At 34.6% G+C, this 20,188-nt stretch overlaps 1 protein-coding gene across 1 annotated transcript; it reads left to right on the forward strand.

Annotated features, from left to right (window-relative positions):
* The first annotated feature begins 829 nt into the window (after positions 1–829).
* LOC125068511 (clustered mitochondria protein homolog) lies at positions 830–20,126 on the forward strand. Its single transcript, XM_047677689.1, has 24 exons — positions 830–1,054; positions 9,075–9,296; positions 9,406–10,037; positions 10,122–10,283; positions 10,376–10,529; positions 10,638–10,771; positions 10,859–10,995; positions 11,107–11,336; positions 11,593–11,729; positions 12,114–12,308; positions 12,492–12,704; positions 13,135–13,309; positions 13,442–13,547; positions 13,633–14,024; positions 14,133–14,335; positions 14,710–14,916; positions 15,092–15,328; positions 15,434–15,516; positions 15,598–15,727; positions 15,810–16,082; positions 16,506–16,631; positions 17,044–17,259; positions 17,458–17,663; positions 18,076–20,126. Exons 1-24 carry the CDS (start codon positions 934–936, stop codon positions 18,239–18,241), a joined length of 4,857 nt encoding a protein of 1,618 aa, XP_047533645.1. The 5' UTR covers positions 830–933; the 3' UTR covers positions 18,242–20,126.
* Positions 20,127–20,188: the final 62 nt, after the last annotated feature.

The following is a 20,188-nucleotide window of genomic DNA, read 5'->3' on the forward strand; positions in this document are numbered from 1 at the left end:
TAAAATAGCAAATTCTTTTTGAATCTATTTTTGATGATACTACGCTTGACGATAGATATCAAATATTTACGGCTATTATACGCTGTTAATATATTTTAATGGACATTATAGTCCGTATCGAGCCTTTTTTCGTTCCTGATACGTTCATACAGTGATCATGGTATGAGACGGTGTAGTGAGCTTTAATGACTTATAATTAAGTCATTTAAGTGGTAGGTAGTATTGTAAATAATTAGCATTGTAGTAAGCTACAATGCTAATTATTTACAATACTTCCCACCTAGCATACTGTTCAACGAGTTATTTTTAATTTAATTTATTAGACGACTTGAATGAATATAATATTTATAATTAAAATATTGTCGTGCGTAGAAATATTTATGAAATTCAACATTTATTATTTCTCTTTCATGTGGTAAAGAAAAAATTAAATTAATTTAAATGTAATTCCTTTATAAATATGATTAACATTCTTATTTTAATTTCGAGTAAATAATTTATCTTTATTACGAATGCATCCATTTTAAAGGACGTCATTGATTCTAGTTCTTCATTTAGAAACACTAGATGTCGCTTTAAGTATAAAATGTTTAAAAAATATTTTTTAAACACATCGCTACTTATTTTAAAATATGTTTAATTGAAATCGATATTTATTGGACTCTGTAAAAAAATCAAGATCAGGAATTTGTTATACATAATATAAAATAATATTACTCGATAAGACATTGTTATCCAATAAGATTCCGTTGGTAGGCAAAACAGGAAAGTCAATACGCCTCGAATTATTCGCTTCTTTAGTCGCATTATAGGCGAACTTCAATTGACGTTATAGCAAATTGAACTCTATTTCAACCGCATGTGCTCTTTCAGCTGAGTGTGGTTCCGTGCTTGTCGCGGTCAGTCGGTGCCGGATTAATTCCTCGTGTTGTTATGGCTCTCGGTAGTGAAGTGAATGATGATAATACTACGAAACAATCTACGCAAAAAGTGAAAAAATGTCCAGTGACCAGTAGTATAAGCGAAAAAAGTGGTGGCGAGAATGTTAACAAAGGTAAAGTTTCGAATGGTCATGCCCTCAGTTATGTAACATTGGAGTTCGAAATGAGTCTGAAAATATACAATTATATATTTAAATAACATCAATTGCATTCTGCAGTCATGTGACTGAAAGACATGTGATCTAATATTTTTTTCTATTTGTCAGAAAGATTTTTAAAAGCTGTATTTTTTAAGAGAATTGATTTTATTTTTATTGGCTATTGCTCCGAAATTCATGTTAAACATTGAAATTCATATGCATGCTACATATATTATTAAGCTGATTTTTTTTTTATATCGAGAAATTTTCCAAGGCGTAAAATCATTACACAACATCTTTTAGATATTACATAGTACCTATCTCGTTCAAATCAATGAATGTAAAATGTTATGACAGTAAAAGTAATGAAAGCAGTAGAAAGTACTTAATCTCAGCGATTTTTTAAAGATTTTTTTACATATCAGTTCACTGGTGATTTAAGCTAGTTTAAGGTGGTTCTCATTAAGGTTAGAGTAAATGGAACCAGTTAACTAGGCATCACACGAACATGCAACATAAAAAGATATTGAACTTAATGATATATTTAAAATGTTAATTTTATTATGACTACAGTGTAATATCTAAAATACATATATTAATTGTACATTCATGAAAATAGGTCAGTGTTCTCTGATAAGAATAATTAGATTCTCATTTCTCACTGATATAAAGTTATCTAACTTAAGAATTAATAAAACACATTTTAATATTCTTTTTTATTTAGCCATTTATTAATTTGCATATTTATAAACTAATATTTAATATTTTATTCTCACCTTATAATTTTAGTTAATTAAATTACATGAAAAAAAATTATATACATATATATTATTATTTGTAGTTGGATACTTTCATGATACATGGTCTAACAATGTAATATCTTATTTGAATCTTTGTAACTAAAATAAAATGACTTTATATATTTTGACATACTGCTATTAAAATATCTATATAAGATCCATAATAACAGTTGAATTTCTTCTATTGACTGAGTGTATTGACTGTAGTTTTTTTAAAACATTTTCTTGGTTTAATCCTTTGATTCTAATTTAATAGATTTGTAAGATTAATTTTAATTGCTATTTTCATAACAGATCCAGAAGTTGTCTTCTTCAGATCTTAGTTTTAGAATTAGCATTTTATCATTCTATCTCTATTTCTAAACATATATATGAAATCTGTCCACCGATGCTGTAATGTGTTCTAAATAAGATCTCTGTAATATTCCTACTATCTAAAACTCAAGATCGAGTACCTACATCTGCAATGTTTTATTATTATTATTAGATTTTGATATAAAAACATTATAATTTTATTTTATTGTGAAGATATATTACGGAAACACTGTAAAGGCACATTATTTTAAATGTTGATCTTATACATATCTAACATAAAATTTAACAAAAAAATATCTATTATGTGTTGTCAGTAAAGTTTGTTCCATTTCATCCTAATGATATGATTGTTTTCAACTCTCAATTCTTAACCTATAGATGTATCATGAGCATGCCACTAATGTCATCCTAATCAATTAAGACATATGTTTTACATGTGGGCCTCATGTGTGACAAGGTGACAACTTGATGAGTTATACATATGAGAAATTCTCTCCCAAGTTGGTAGGGTTTTTTTAAATGATCTATATTACTGCTTTATGGAAAACAAGCTTTTCTATCAAACCTAAAACTTTATTAGAAATTGGATTAAGTATATTCCGTTGCAAAGTGTAAATTTTTAATATTATTAAAAATATTTTAGTATTTTATTATAATATGTCATGGCAAAGGTTTGCCTTATGACGTATCGTCGTTCGCGAGTTACGAGTAATTAATAAGAAACACGTTTTTTTTACTTGCAATTGAACTTATTGCACCACTCGCAGAAATACACAATTTCAGTTTTGACACAATGTCAACTAATGAATACATATTATATACTTTTAATTTTTTTGTTAGTTAATAATTTCTCAGAGCAGCCTAATCAAATAATGTAATCGTTTTTGTACGTAATTCGACCGATTTTATTACCTTTCGAATGTTCTGGGATGTATTTCCTTCAAATATTGATATTTAATTAAATTCAAGTTGTTATCAATATAGATATTTTCAACACTTAAAATGGTACATTTTAATAGACTGTTTCTATATGTTTTTCAATTTCGTATTCTCAATCGAGAATTTAGTAAAGTGAAATAGGTAATTCGAAATCTACTATCCCATATAATAAGCAGTCACAGGAAGTAACTATATCCTTGCTAATGTTTGTGCTTAAAGGGTAGAACTTCATATGTAATTTGAACTTATGTCTGATCTCTAGTTACAGTGCATACACAGGTTTGTATTGCCAGAGTCAAGAGTTTAATAAGACAGTGTAATAGAGGTACCGATTAATAATTCATATTCATACAAAGTCAAATAATAAAGATTAAAGAGATACGTTTGTGTGACGTATACTTTAGACCTTTAGAGAATGAACCGACCTTTGCGCAGTGTCTTCGATAGCAACGTTACGGTTGAGATCATTAATTCCTATCACTAGTCGGCGTAGTCCTATCAATGTGAGTTCCATGGATTTCACGCTATATTCTAAAAACTATGAAAACATTGTTCTTTTGAAACGTGTATACCGTTTCTAGAACAATATTTTATATTATCATTTCGTGCGACTTCGCCTTCGCTTATAATGTGCCGAACTTATAAAAGTGTAAAATTTCAAGGGGTAGTTAAACAAGATTGTGGAATTTGTGATGGAAAAATATCCGATATGACGATAAGTAGATTAGAGTAGATTTTCTTTTTTTTTTACAAAGTAGGCAAATACTCCTAAATACGAATCTAAGTTATACATATTCATATTTATATTAATAAGTCTATCGGCTCTTTTTGCTCTAATTTAATAAAACAATATTGTTGTTAGCTATGCCGACAGCTTCTCTGTTGTGACATTTACAACGAAACTTTGTTTATGAACGTGTAGTGGATGCAATACTTACTACATATGATGTAAAAGTTATGAGCCAGCCGACTTATTAGTTTTAATTGCCCTTAATTAGCCCTATAAAAGCTATTTTACCTATTTAAGTGCAATAATTAATAATATAAACAATTATTTTTCTAGAATCTAGTAACATCGGACTCGTGATATTGCAATCGTTATTGAATGAAGTGCCATTTAGATCGGTTTATTAATATTACACTTTAACTTATTTATTGTTGTTACGTTGTAAAGTGCAGTAGTGATATTCAATACTGACTTAGGCTATGCAATGTCAACGTAATTAAATCGATGTATGTACTTTGATTGTAACTTGTTTAACAAAACAATAACTAGGCTCTCTGTACCTAAAATAAGTCTTTAAAAAGGTATTGATCATTGAAATACTTAATACGACGGATATTATAGAAATGAAAGTAATGTAAAATGAAATCAACAACATTTTTTTTAATTTAACGCATTAGCTGGGAAAAATTGCGTTGACAGGTCTAAGATTGATAGGACTTGTTATAGTGTAAACGATAAGATTTTATGTGTGATTCTTGCTTTAGTGATAAGAATGTTATCGGTTCTAACAACAAGGGTTCAACGTTGACAAAATATTTAAGCTATTTGACGCTTTTTAACTACTTCGATTAATCAGTTGTTTTACTAATTTAGGTGTAAGAAATCTGTTTAAAAATACGTATGCATTCTATGAGTATTTATGTAATACGTAAAGAATCAATGATATTCTAGTATATGTCACAAACTGGCAAAAGCAATTTATGTGATTTTAAAAGCCCATTGTTTCAGATTTTATATCATATCGTTTTATAATGGAATCATTATAAAACTGTATTACATTATGGTCTCTGTTAGTAAATGTATAGTTGAAATGAACGGTGCTTTTAATTAAAGAATTAAAGGCTATACCGTGCGTGTCCATTATACAAGAATGATGCATGAAACTTCGTATGAATTATTTATTAATGTTTTATTATCATATTTAATACTAAATTGTTGCACTTGCATAATATATATATTTGTAGTTGAAGATGTAAATGTTGTAATGATGTAAATGTAAACTCCAGTGACCGTTAGTAGTCGTGACGAACTAATTTGTATATAAAGTAGACGTAAAGTGACACGTCTTATGAAATTTTGAACATAACTCGTGAGTCACAGTTTTAAACCAAACGTTTTTACCTTTGATCATAATAGTTACAAGTTTCAGAATATGTTTTTCCATGAACGGCATCGAAAATAAAGAAAATAATTTTCTGTTGTCGAACTTTTAACCCAGAATGGGTATTATAACATTTGTAGGTAATTTCTTGGCGTATGATTGTAAGGTATTGTAGATTTAAAATCTAATTATTCCTTAGACAAAAAGTAAAGATATTTAAATTGCAAAAAATTAAACCATTTGCCTAAAATGTAGACAAATAAAAATATCGAATAATGTCGTGGAGTGAAATCTAACAAATTGAACATTGATTGCTTAGTCCGATCGAAGAAGGAATAAAGATAAACAATTCTAAGATTTACTTATTCAATACAATTTGCTAATAGCTATATTGTAATACCAACTGTAATTTTACTTTTAAAATTGGTTGACGTTTAAAAACGCCTTTTTTCGTACATCCATAATGAATGTCATAGATTATTCAAGGTCTTGACCAATGAGATCGCGTCAATCTGATGGCAGTTGTTTTTGATTGGAATATGCTATATTATTTTATATTATGGGTAAAATAATTCATGTTAAAACTATGAATTTTGAACATTGTCTTCACGGAAACGTCTAAGTTTTAGATATTTAATACAACAACGTCTATAACGTTTTATCCAAAGCAAACAAAGATAAATAGATTGTTCAATTATTAGTAGTAACAATATATTATGCAAATTATTGTTGAATTATTTTAGAGAAGAACCTTGGCTAAAACTCTGAAGGTAACATAATTGATCTGCTTCTTTATAGTAAACACTAGTCTGCATAAACCTTTGTAATTGGAGACAATACACACAAAGATAAAAATATAGTATTTTTGGCCTAGGAACCTTCTCGGGCGTACGAGGAACAACTTGTCAAACTATCATCAAAATTGGATAAATAGCTTTGGAAGGTATAGAAACATACAAACATTAATTTTATTATAGAATATGACGTTCAAAGATAGTTACTAATTAATAAAATATCCATATTGAAATCTTCAAGGTGTTTAATGTGATATAAAGTGTTCTGGTAGGATATTTATGTTAAGAAATAATTTTTAAAGAATTTTAACGTAAATTTCTCTTACTGACCTTGTTTTCATTATCAAATTATTCACGGTAAAACTTCAATTGTTTAGATAATAAATAAAAAATAAATATCTGTATAATGTCAATCTAACCAAGTGCCAGCATCGGCGTGTGGCCAACCGACAAAATTCTGGCTCGTCTTGCGTAACGTCATTTAGAGTGGTCGCTATGCGCTTTGGACATAATATGATACTGCTTTATTGTTGCAGTAATGACCCTCACTATTTACATCTCTGCGACTAAGAGTAATCAAAGACGAGTTGTAAGAAATTAAACGAATTGTTATCGATTTCTACATATCCTATTAGTCTTCAGATAATTACAAACATCTCTCATGTCTTTGTTCAGTCCTAATTGATTTCATTCAGATGTTAAATGGAAAAAACGTAGTCTAGCCAATTAAAATCTGTATATTCTTCAGCAATATATTACGTGAAAATAATAATTGATATAATATGTTTATATAGCTACTGCCTATATGTGTTATTCCATATCTATTCGTGACTTTTGCTCACATAATAAGCTTATTTAACATAAATTAGAATAAACTATATACGTACTTGTTGATAAAACGTAAATAAGATATTGTACGGTAAAGATAAAATAAAGTTAAAAACGTATGGAAAAAAAATAAACGTCATGACCTATTTGTCAACGCTTCTCGTAAATAACGTGTCAAAATTTATTTAAAGTATTTTTTATTAAAGTCATAATTTATTGCTAAATTGATTTTTTTAAAGACTATCTAAGAAAAACTAAGGCCAAGGAAAGAAATAATATTATAACCTGGCAGTTAAAGGTTAAATATTCAGGGGATCGGTGCGAGCGCAACGTGGAGGTTTCTTTGCATAATTCATCGATCGGTAATGTTCAGGCCGTAAGCAACGACATACTGTTTATCTGAATTCAAAATCAACATTTACCATTATGCGGTTTGACGTCAGAAACATAAAAAAATGATAATATGGGATAGTTGACTTAAGAGAGGTTGGCTTTTTGTGTGAAGATAGAGATTGAGTTGATAAATAAATGTAGACCAGCTGTCAAAGAGTGTCAGACACTAAGCTATATACATTTTGCTTTAAATTGAGAAGGATATCTTACAAGTTGGTTTATCCTAAGTCTTTTTTATACACTTATTTCTAGTTTGCGAACGAAGTACAATCAATCTAAAAGCAAAACTACAAGATAGTGTCAGTGAGTCGCCCGAATTTTACAAGATACTTATGACCTTCTACTTGTGAACCTTTTATATAGATTTTTTGTAGTTTATTGCTTCATAGAACAACTCATTCGGTGTCTAATTATGGGTATCACCTTCATCCGACTCTCCTATTCTTAAAAAAAATATCTAGATTTATAGCAAAATTATAGGTTGCAATAACATTCAGAATACTTTGACTTTTCTTTTTAAATTAGACTAGCCGACCCGACCCGGCTTCTCAACGCTGATTAGGTACAAAGTGTAGCCGACTGGTTGAGAGATTATTTTTGTATGAGTTTATTGATTTACACAGCGTACGCTATGGAAGCTCTCAGACGGCCCGCTTTTAACACTCTCAATAGAAAAATATCATGATAACTATTTCATTTGCATATATTTTTTTATAAATATCTAAACTTTCATCGTTAATTAACATGTCTATTGGTAAAATGGATTGAAAATATGAATTTCGGTGATTAGCACGAAAGTACATACAGATATATTTCAATTATAATTATAATATATTGTATAGATACTCTTACTAGAAATGATTCTCTAATATGTTATAGAGCTCATCTAAATTTCAGTTGTGCGCGTTCGTTGAACGATAGTATCCACGCGCAAGGGAAGAAATCGTGTCAACGTCTGTTTATCAGGAATTTTGATTTAATATCTGGCATGGGCGCCTCACCGCTGTTATCTTGTTTAGTAACGGCGACGAAGATAAAATCAACATTTCGGTTGATATCTTCGCTTATTCTTGCACGATATACGCTTTTTGTAATGAGTCGTGTAATTTTTATGAAGCTGTTTTAAAATGAGCCTTATTGTTTCTCATTATCTCTATGATGATTTTTGTTTATCTCTTCTTATCGCATATACGCAGTTCACACCTACTTTTAAGTTCACATTGTTAAATTGATGATGAAAATGTGGGTCAAACAAACAATTGAAAGACGATTTTATAATAAAGTCGAGCTCATTTTTATTTAAAGACGTAAAAAAATGTTTATAAGTAAATGATAATTAAATCTAAAAAAATATGTATAATATAATTAGCTTTTGTTTCATTAAAGTATTAAAGTACAAGTAACTGAACGAACGTTGGTAGCGTCGATGGCGTCTATTGTTGGCGGCATCCCGTAGCCATCTATTATTGACTCGTCGCTGGAGATATTTGGCGTCTAGCCAGCGCTGACCACGTGTTCACTAGTCACGGGACGAGACATGCGTGCTCGATTTCTGATTTGCCTCGAACTTCGCTTTGTCCGCTACTAGTATGAGTTTAACTCAAAAATCAATTATCAACTATACTTCGTGCTTGTATGATATGTTTAGTTATAGAATAGTAACGGTAAAAAAATAGGAGTATAGACGAACTTTATGAATTTTAACTCATAAATATAGTTAAACACTTATTAATAAAAATGTTGTGATGTAATAATTCTTGTTGTAAGAAGTATTTTATTATAATAACATATTAACATGTTTTCTCTTTATTATTAGCTGCTAAAACCGAGAAGGGGAATAAAACAAAGAAAGAAATGAGCGCTAGTTTAAAAGCAGTAACATGTAGTAATGGTCACGCTAGTACTCCAAACGGCCGCGCCGATGACGAAGGCGGTGGTGGAAACGGCACGTTGCCGCGTGTCTCCTACGCAGCCGCTGCACGTAAGGCACCCTCGCCGCAGACTAATAACTCACCCCCGCAATTTCCGCAAAACACAGGTTTGTTTCTAAGCAACATCTTAATCAAAATAAAATATGATAATACTATTTCCATGAAGATGACTTTTAAGTACTTAATAACCACTTGCTATTACTTGTTCGTTAACAGATTGTCCTAAATCAAAGACCAGTAGTGAAAAATCATTGCAATCTAAATCCGGCAATTCCACTACTCAAGTAAATGGAGAAAGATCGTTATCGAGTGATGACGATAATAATAAAGATAAAACGAGTACCAAAGAACCAATTATAAACGGAACTGAAAATGTAAATGTTGTCAATGGTGACCCAAAAAATGTTTCAGATTGTGATATTAGTAGTAGTGATAATACTAAAATAGTTTCTAATGGAATTAACAGTGATTCAGATGAAATTAATGATATAATTTTAACTCCAGAGTTACCTATAAAAGTTATTGATCCTAAGACAGTTGGTAACAAGAAAAAGGATAAAAAAAAGAATAACTCTATGGAGAAAAATAAGGAAGTCGAAAAGAAAATGTCTAAAGTCGAAAATATAACTGAGGATAAAAAAGATGAGAAAATCGTAAAGAAATCCGAAAATGAAACTGACAAAGCAAAAGACGACACAAATACAGTCGTTAACGGTGACAAAGAAAGGGAGTCTTCACCGAGTGAGGATGGAGATGAAAAGAAGCGTGATGCTGAAGTTGTGTTTATACAGGATATGGGATTCACTGTTAAAATTGTTAGCCCACGAGCTGAACCATTGGATATTCAGGTAATTACAAAATTAACTGTATTTGTTTTGATAGGAAAATATAAAATTTTATATGTGAATTAATAAAACTTTATGTTTCTTCAGGTTTCAAGTATGGAGCTTGTACAAGAAATACATCAAGTACTTATGGATCGCGAAGACACATGTCACAGGACATGTTTTTCGCTTCAATTGGATGGTGTAACATTAGACAATTTTGCTGAATTAAAGAATATTGAAGGCCTCAAAGAAGGTTCAGTAATAAAGGTATTGCTTTCTAATATTTAAATTCAATAAATACATTTGGAATTTACACTCATTTCATTTACATAAAATAATATTTTATTTAAATTTTAAAGGTAGTAGAGGAGCCGTACACAATGCGCGAAGCTCGGATCCACGTACGCCATGTTCGTGATCTTCTTAAGTCTATAGACTACGTTGATGCATATGCCGGTCAAGAATGCAGCTCCCTTGCTTTTCTGAATGTTATCACACAGGGAGATATACTAGGTATTTATATATTTTATATTTGTTATATTTTTATCCATTCACATAAAAAAGTGTTTATTTTTATTCCCAATTATTACATTGATGCGCAATGTGTCAATTATTTGACAGAAAAGAAAAAGTCTCGTCCTGAAAGTGTAGACTGCACCCCTCCCGACTACATAATGCCTGGTAGCACAGAGCGGCCCCTATTGTCCCTACATCCTGGGCTCACTAAAGAAAACAAGGCTCCACAGTGCTTAAAGGTTAGTATAGTTTATTTGATTAGATAACAAGCCACAAATGCAGCCATTGTTATGATGATAATATACAGTAATTATTTTTTTCAATAGGTTCTAACAACGTCGGGCTGGAATCCACCGCCGGGACCGCGTAAAATGTGTGGCGACTTACTGTACCTTCATGTCGTTACACTGGAAGATCGCCATTTCCACATAACGGCTTGTCCGCGTGGTTTCTACCTCAATCAGTAATTGTTTTTTTATGTTAAAAATAAAACCGAAGCTAAGATGTGTCTACAGCTAAGTAGACTTTAACAGTCATGTTTATTCTCTAAGGGATATGTATTTGTTCGTTACAGATCCACCGAAGAAGTGTTCAACCCTCGCCCATTCAACCCGTCCTTACTCTGTCATTCCCTAATAGAACTACTTAGCATTGTATCTCCCGCGTTCAAGCGAAACTTCGCTCTCGTACAAAAAAGGCGAATGCAGAAACATCCGTTCGAAAGAGTCGCCACGCCATATCAAGTTTATCAATGGGCGTCGCCGATGCTGGACCATACGGTGGACGCTATCCGAGCAGAAGATAGTGAGTACAACTGTATATAATATGCAATATCGTTGCTTTTATTTTAATTGCTAATAAAAAGTCAACCGATATTATTTCCCGTTATTAACAGTCACTGATTAGCTATGGTATCTTATGAGTAATGCCATCTTAGAAGATTTATACTTAGATTTATACTTAAGAAAAATAATTAGTTGCAGTGACCTGCTTACTGACAACCAAAGAGTATATGCGAGCTCGATAACTGTAAGTTTAACCAAGTTCCCTTCAAATGCAGCGTTCTCCTCGAAGCTGGGCTACGAGGAGCACATCCCGGGACAGACGCGCGACTGGAACGAGGAGCTGCAGACCACGCGCGAGCTGCCGCGCGCCACCCTGCCCGAGCGCCTGCTGCGCGAGCGCGCCATCTTCAAGGTCAGTGCCCCTCTTCGAGCACCGGTGGCGGCAGGCATGTCCAGTGTTCACATCAGAACTGGGCTAAAAAGAGATTAGTCTTCATTAAACTCGAGTTATTAAATCCTGCCCTCATTGCCTTCGATGCAACGCTCAAAACGTAAACATACCATAAATAAAATAAGCATTCTGCGGACTGCTCGGTACTGTCCAGAGAGAAACTCAAAGGATTCTGAAATTAAATCGATCTGGTTAAAATACCAAATAAAATACAAAATAGCATGATACCTTCTAATAAAAATTTACATTGGATTCTTATTTCGAATTTATAAAAAAATAACATTTCTTAATTTTATTCGAGTTCGGGCAGGACGTCATTTACTTATTAAATTGTAATTTTTCTAGGTGCACAGTGACTTTGTGGCGGCGGCCACCCGCGGTGCGATGGCCGTGGTCGACGGCAACGTGATGGCAATAAATCCGGGCGAAGAGCCGAAGATGCAAATGTTCATTTGGAACAATATATTTTTCTCGCTTGGCTTCGATGTTCGCGATCACTACAAAGACCTTGGCGGGGATGCAGCAGCTTTTGTCGCACCGGTAACTACACCACTAATTAATTTAAAACATGTATATATATTAAATCGATGTTGATAATCGCTTTTAATTTTTGTATCAAGGCGCCACACAAGGCCCAGCCGAGGCGCTCCTCTGGCCTTAAAATGAGTATATTCCGTATGGCCTACGATTGAGTAGAATGTGTAGACGTGAGCGTGCCCGCAGCGCAACGACCTGCAAGGCGTGCGCGTGTACAGCGCGGTGGACACGGCCGGCCTGCACACGCTGGGCACCGTGGTGGTGGACTACCGCGGGTACCGCGTCACGGCGCAGTCCATCATCCCCGGCATCCTGGAGAAGGAGCAGGAGCAGAGCGTCGTCTACGGCAGTATCGACTTCGGGACCACCGTGCTCTCACATCCCAAGTATATGGAGCTGGTGAGTCTGCATGCTGTTGTTAGTTGTTATGCCCTCTTTATGTATAGAATTTGTCTATTACCTTCGATTGCAATATGCTTTACCAAGCAGTGGATGGAATACAGCAAATCAATAATATAGTTTTATTCCTTCGATCGTTTAAGAAGTTATGCTTCTATAATTAAATGCAATTAAAATGTACAATGTATCATATCGTATCGAGATGACGCACATCAGAAGATATACGAATTATTTGGCAGAGCACCATAGTGCGTTACCCGGCGTTCAATTGTAAAAAGAAAAATAAATATAAGGTTTTACTTTGATTGCATGACTCTATTTTTATTTTACATTTAAATATATGGGCTGGGAATAAAATATTATATATAAGTAAGATATAACTTAAGTTTTTTAGACAATGCTCTTCAACAATATGTAATGTTTTTCCTAGTTAAGCAAAGCCGGGCAGCAGCTAAAGATAATGCCTCACTCAGTTGTGAGTGCGAATGGAGAAACGGTGGAACTGTGCTCCAGCGTTGAGTGTAAAGGCATTATCGGCAACGATGGCAGACACTACATTCTGGACCTTCTGCGCACATTTCCTCCCGATGTTAATTTCCTGCAATGTGAGTTATTCAATTATTTATATCATTCATGTTTATTGTTACAAATATATTGTAATTTTATATTTTTTTTTTGTCTAAATATAGATAAAAAGAATTTATAGATATGTAAAAATGATTTATTTTCTTTTCCAGTGGACGATGATGATTTAAGGGAAGATATTAAGTCTATGGGCTTCCCTATTATACATAAGCACAAATTGTGTTGCCTTAGACAGGAATTAGTTGATAGTTTTGTCGAGTAAGTAATTTTATATAAGCAAATATGAGTATAAAATTAATTTTTTTTTTCTTCAATGAAAATACATATCTAAATTGTTGTTTAGGGCACGTTACTTCATGTTCATACGCTACGCTGCATTCCACCTACAACAGCTAAGTGCGAAACGGCAGCGCAAGACTTCAGAACAAAAATCGATTGAAGCTAATAAAGAAAATGATAAAAAAGAGGCTAAAGAGACTGAAAAAGAAACTAAGAGGGATAATAAAAGCCAAGAGAAGGAAACTAAGGATAAGAAACAAAAGAAAGATAAGCTAGACACTGCCAAAAAAGCCGAAGCCAAGGAAACAGAAGCAGCCGGGAGTGCGGAGACAAAAGAGAAGGATGATGAAATATTGCTCAACGAAAACTATTCCGAAATCGATACTGATGTAGCGAAGAAAATAGTGGAGAGTATAACGGATTCGATATGCAGCGGCGACAAGCCAGAAAATGATTGTGAGTTCATTATTTATTAATAAATGCCTTATATACATAGATATTGATCATAAGAATTTTATTAAACACAAATGTATTGATGAACTAAATATATGAGCACGTTTTCAGCTGGTGAGCGTTCTCGTGCAGTGGTAGCGGCGGCGGCTCGGGCGGTGGCCTCGCTCAAGGAGTCCGAGTTCGACGTTAGATTCAACCCCGACGTGTACTCGGCGGGCATCAAACACGCCGCCACTCCGGAGCAGCTGGCCAAGCAGCGCCACCTGGTCAAAGAAGCCGCAGCCTTCTTGCTCACCACACAAATTCCTGCCTTCGTAAGAACATTACAGTTTATTAGCATACTAATTGACTAAAACTGTAAAGTATATAGTCGAAAATTTACAATAATTCTTGGCTAATAAAAACATAAGATGTATTGGTTCGAAATATGAGAAAAATGGGGCTGAGCTGGATATCTTGAATTGATTACAATGAAATCCCAAAAAAACTCGTTATTTTTTATTTTGATATGAATTAACATACATAACATGAATACAAAATATGAATGTTTTATTTTATTCAATACTAGTTATCGCGGCTTTGCTTGCGTTTTAAAGGTTACAGTGTAGAATAAAATATAAAGCTACCACGCATTCGGATATTAGATCCTACCGAGAAGAATTAAATTAAAACGGTGGCGTGCGCACAGGTGCGCGAGTGCCTGGAGCACACGTCGGCGCCCATGGACGGCGCGGGGCTGACGGAGGCGCTGCACGCGCGCGGCATCAACGTGCGCTACCTGGGCCGCGTGGCCGTGGCGCTGCAGCCGCACGCCAGCCTCGCCTACCTGCACTCCATCGCCGTGGCCGAGCTGCTGCTGCGCGCCGCCAAGCACGTCTACACGCCCTATCTGCAGGTTCGGATTGCACTGCTTTTGCATTCTATACTTATCTAAGGTAACTTTTTTACTATGTGAGTGGTTGGTTTGTAACGATTTAACGCTGTATTGATTTTTAAAATTATTTCCTTAAATATGAAGTAGGTATTTTCAAATAGAATTATGGATGATATAATCGTATAATTGTTATTAGGGTTGTGAGGCCATGTGCACGGGCGCTGCGGTTGCACACTTCCTAAATTGTTTCCTCGGAGCTTGCCAAAACCCCGCCGCTAGTGTCGCCGAAGCTCCAGCGAAGGCAGGACCGCGGTCGAGAGGGCGCAGGGCTAAGAAAACACATCACACCTCGCCCTCTTCCCCGCCACCCTCGCCAGACTGGCAGAACCTCACTCCCAAGGCGTTGTTCGCACAAATTAAACAGGAACTCAAGGTTGGTTAATTAATTAAGCAGATGACTTGAAATTTGTTTTATTATAATATATGAAGTTCTTGATTTCATTAACACGATAATTTTATTTCATGATTAATTTTTCAGGCCTACTGGGGCTATGAACTCAACGCTGAGGGCATGGATGTCGTGATTGAAAAATACTCCCTTCAAAAAATATCACTGTTAAGGTATGTTATAACCGTTTATTTGATTTATGTCTCTCGAAAATTTTAAAATGTTATAATTTTTTTGTCCTTTATTTATTTCAGGTCATTTGCATTAAAAGTTGGGTTACAAGTATTGTTGCGAGAGTACGACTTTGAAAGTAAAAATAAAACAACATTCTCAGGATCAGACATTATGAATATTTTCCCCGTCGTCAAACATATCAATCCAAGGGTAAGAATATTTGATGTGTTCTATTTTAGTTTAGGCGGATTTATATTTGATTTAAAAATAATAATTCAACTGTATATTTCAGGCATCTGACGCGTACAATTTCTACACAACGGGTCAAAATAAAATCCAAGCCGGCGCAGTGTCCGAGGGCCACGAGTTGATAGCGGAGGCTCTCAATCTTCTAAACAACGTGTACGGCGCCATGCACGGAGAAATCGCTCAGTGCCTCCGCATGGTGGCTCGTCTGTGCTACGTGACAGGCGAGCACAGGGACGCCATGGCCTACCAGCAAAAGGCCGTTCTCATGTCCGAGAGGGTCAATGGGATCGATCACCCCTACACTATCACGGAATATGTGAGTTTAAAATAACACACATGTACTTTTTCTAAATTTGTTAATATTTAAATACAATCTACAAACGTGATTAAATGTTTGTATATTATTGTCTTGGAACTTGGTAAAAATTTGGATTGATTCTTGAAAAATCGAAATTATATTTAATTCGTCTTTCTAATCAGCATTTTTAACGAGATACAAAATAAATATTAAGATACCAGTTTGTAATAATATTTTATAATCAAATATATAAAGAAGTTATACATTTTTTATATATTTCTATACATCATTTATGCATTTTATGCTTAATTGATATTTTATACAAAAAAAATACCAACTATATCAAAAATTACTTTAAAATGAATATAAAGTGTTTTTTGATATGGATACTTGTTTAAGAGTTATTGAATATACGTTTATACTATGATTACTATGTTTTAGTCACATTTGGCGCTTTACTGCTTCGCTAACGGACAAGTGAGCACTGCGCTTAAACTGCTGTACCGTGCTCGCTACCTCGCTCTCCTAGTATGTGGTGAAAATCACCCAGAGATGGCTTTATTGGATGTAAGTACTCTTATCAGTTAAAATTGTGTTCGTTTCAAATTGAAAGGGAAGTAATAACTATAATTCCCACTAGTTTTATATGTAATTTAATATTCTATCTTGGAGGACAATTTTTTTATCAATTCCCATAAGCATGCTTAAAATATACCCACTCTGAGCGATGACTCAGTCGATTTTTATTAAATGAAGTCTAAATGGTATTATTGAATTCTCTGTAAAATAATCCAATTGTTTACATTTATAATTTTGAAACATCAAAAAAAAAATACGGGCAGAATTAAAAATAAAATTCAGTTTTTTTTGGGGTCAGTCGCTACGTGATGTTAAGTTTGACAGTTAGTTTGAAGTATCAGACGCTTCAATTGAATCGAATGGAGGAGTAAAGTTGTATCTGTCTCGGGGCGCGCGGCAGAGCAACATCGCGCTGATCCTGCACGCGGTGGGCGAGTACGAGCTGTCGCTGCGCTTCGCGGAGCGCGGGCTGCGCGTGACGGGCGCCACGCACGGCGCGCGCTCGCTCAAGGCGGCCGTGGCGCGCCATCTGCTGGCGCGCACGCTGTCCTGCCTCGGGGACTTCCGCGCCGCGCTGCAGCACGAGAAGGAGACCTACTCCATCTACAAGCAGCTGGTATGCCCATTGTATACATATATATCTCTCTCGTCAATTACTAAACTACTTCATTCATGCTGTATGTAACTTACAAAGGATACACTCGATCATATTACGCTCGATTAATGAATACCCTGAACAAAAGCTCTATTCTACCCGACCTGAACCATGTGTCTGGCAAAGTAAAAATATAAAAATATTAAATTACGAATACAGTTAGGCGAGAAACACGAAAAGACCCGTGAGTCGTCGGAGTGCCTGCGCCACCTTACGCAGCAGGCGGTGGTGCTGCAGAAGCGGTTGGCGGAGGCCTACGCGCGCGGACACCACCACCCTGCGCCGCTGCACATCCAGCCGCCGGCCATGGCCTCCGTCATCGACATGCTCAACCTCATCAACGGCATCCTATTCGTACAGATAAGGTAAGCACACCCACACATTTTGCTCAGCGTTTTTCAGCGGTTGAATCTACATAGATTTTATTAAATTATTTGAATCGAAAATTCACAGTGACTTATACGCAAGTTGCTCTCAAAGAGTAGGATTAACAAGAAAATTAAATATCCAACACTATAAAGAACCAATAGTAAAAATGTATATAACGTTAGTTTATACAGATTACCGCCGTTTAGACCGCTTAAAACATGATGTTATACGTGGCATGTTCTATATTCACTTCGATCAATAAACAACGTGAAATTCCATATTTAAAATATTAGAGTTTAATTTTTTGTTGAAATATTTACTTTGGTATTTAACAATACTACTTTTAGAAAGTAAACGTCGACATAAAGCGCTGTGGATGCGAAAATGTAATCGTATTATTGATTACAGCCCTCAAGACATAGAGCAGTTCAAAGCGGAGATTGAAAAAAGACAGTTGAAAGACTTGCCGATACCGGGCTTAGCCGAGGCGAGCGTGAAGGAGAAGAGCGAGAGCGACGAGCAGGCGGCCGTGCTCAAGGACCTGAAAGACACGCTGAACGGCGCCGAGAGTTGAAACTAGAAACAGCTCCACCTCGCCCCATGTTCTTACTTTACTTTTACGGCCGCTCCCCACTTAGTGCGTGAGTCACGGCGCGACTCAACGCTCCACGCTCGCTATGATCGCGGTAGTTTCACGGTAAGGGTCGCTAGGCCAAGATGAACGTTAGAGTAGCTCACTCTGATTATTTATGTATTTAAATGGGTTTACCTTACATAACCGTACCCTATAAGACGGTCTGGACTAACGAATGGACCAGAGATAGAAAGTGATATACGATACCGTAAAATGAAATATGCTAAACTACGCGTGAGTGGAGTCTATGTATGTCGCGGGACCCTTCCGGCTTTCGCAAGTGATTCGCGAACTAAGTGTAGAGCGGGGTTTACGATTATCGATCGATCATATTTTATTGTTCCTTAATGTCGAGGTATGCCGTAGTGAATAGTGTGCTAAGGTTTGATGTAGATTTTTTTTATTAGTCTAATTTTGAGAATATCGTTTCGATCAAATATGTATGATTAAGTTTTATTTTATAAATCGCAGAGTGCAATAATTTCGTGCATGTGCAATCGTTTGAATGTTTTGTTCGAATCGCGCAGATTGGTCTGTTTCGGTCCACTCAGTAACACGGACACCCAGAGTAGTGCAATTTCTCGTAGTGATAATAGCAATAAGTTTTGGTTGTGAGTCCGAGACGAGCGCGTCGCTGAAAATTTATACTGGTGCTACTGCCATCTTGTCCCTTTCGTTGATGATCACTTTGAATTGTTATTACCGAGTATTATTCATTTTTATTGCGGGATTATTTTGTTGAAATACCCAATAGTTTATAAATTCGTTTATATTGTCATTGAAATGTAACACGATGGATGAGGACCAGTCGCTGTATCGATTTATAATTTCCGAATTCATTAATTTGTTACGACGAGCAAGGACGCTTGAATGTAAGTCACTGAAAAAACTGCCTTAACTACTCTTATTCTTATCTCTCAAGTTAGTGTTTTAGTGCCATATATGTAGTAACGTTAGGTTGTTGGTTATATTTCTGTTAGTCTGTGATACGCAGTGTTTATCATTGAGATACTTGCTTGCTCGTTCCAATTTTGCTGATTAATAAAGGTAATATATTTAAAATCCTATTTATCCATCTTTGAATATGAACTTATTTGTGACAATAACACAAAAAAATCATGTAAAAAATATCTGATATGTGGCCAGTAAATTTTGTGGGATGTCGAAAGCTGTAATTATTAAAGAATCTAAATGTCGTGATTTAAAATACTATGACACCTCTTGTACTATATTGATTTTACAGAATTTCAAAAACAAATTTTGCGCCTTTTGGACTTCAAACGTTGACTCAATGCATTAACAGACCAGCGCAAATTGTGTGTATCTCTGATATAATTTATTTTCCGAAAATATACTTATAAAATGTATGTTTTTATTTTGTTGAAATGAGAGAAATATGCGCAATTTTCTTCAAAACATGTTTTTTATTTTATAATAATAGGATGAACTGTTATGAATAACACTTTCTGGGTGTCCTTTTTTTTATACATTTGCTCCCAAAAACAAAATTGAATGAAATTAAAGCAGTCTGTTAATGGTTTGGGTTACAAGAGTTACAATTAGATTAGAATAAATATTTGCGTAGGTGTTATAGCGATCCGTATGCCCATGTTGAAGTATCTTGTTGTTTACTTACTATATCCGTGTGTACGTAAAGTCGGGCATCATTATTCCTAATGTTATATTTAAAATTTAAGGAAATTGTTCGATGTTTACGTGCCTAAACATACAATAATGATGTTGTTGTTACATTTCTCTAACAATATAACGATCATGTAAATACGGCGCTGTTCGTAGTGTACTAATATAATTCGTTTTTAAATAACTCTAGTTTTATTTAACCTTTAATTAATACCTATTTATTTTTAACACATTGATTCATATAGT

This window comes from Vanessa atalanta, chromosome 13, assembly GCF_905147765.1.
Source record: "Vanessa atalanta chromosome 13, ilVanAtal1.2, whole genome shotgun sequence".
In the NCBI taxonomy this organism is placed as follows: domain Eukaryota; kingdom Metazoa; phylum Arthropoda; class Insecta; order Lepidoptera; family Nymphalidae; genus Vanessa; species Vanessa atalanta.

Coding starts and splice junctions, on each gene's coding strand:
- LOC125068511 (XM_047677689.1), top strand. CDS start 934: ATGGCTCTCGGTAGTGAAGTGAATGATGATAATACTACGAAACAATCT. Junction 15,517..15,597: donor CAAAAAATATCACTGTTAAG/GTATGTTATAAC, acceptor TATTTATTTCAG/GTCATTTGCATTAAAAGTTG. Junction 15,728..15,809: donor TCAAACATATCAATCCAAGG/GTAAGAATATTT, acceptor TGTATATTTCAG/GCATCTGACGCGTACAATTT.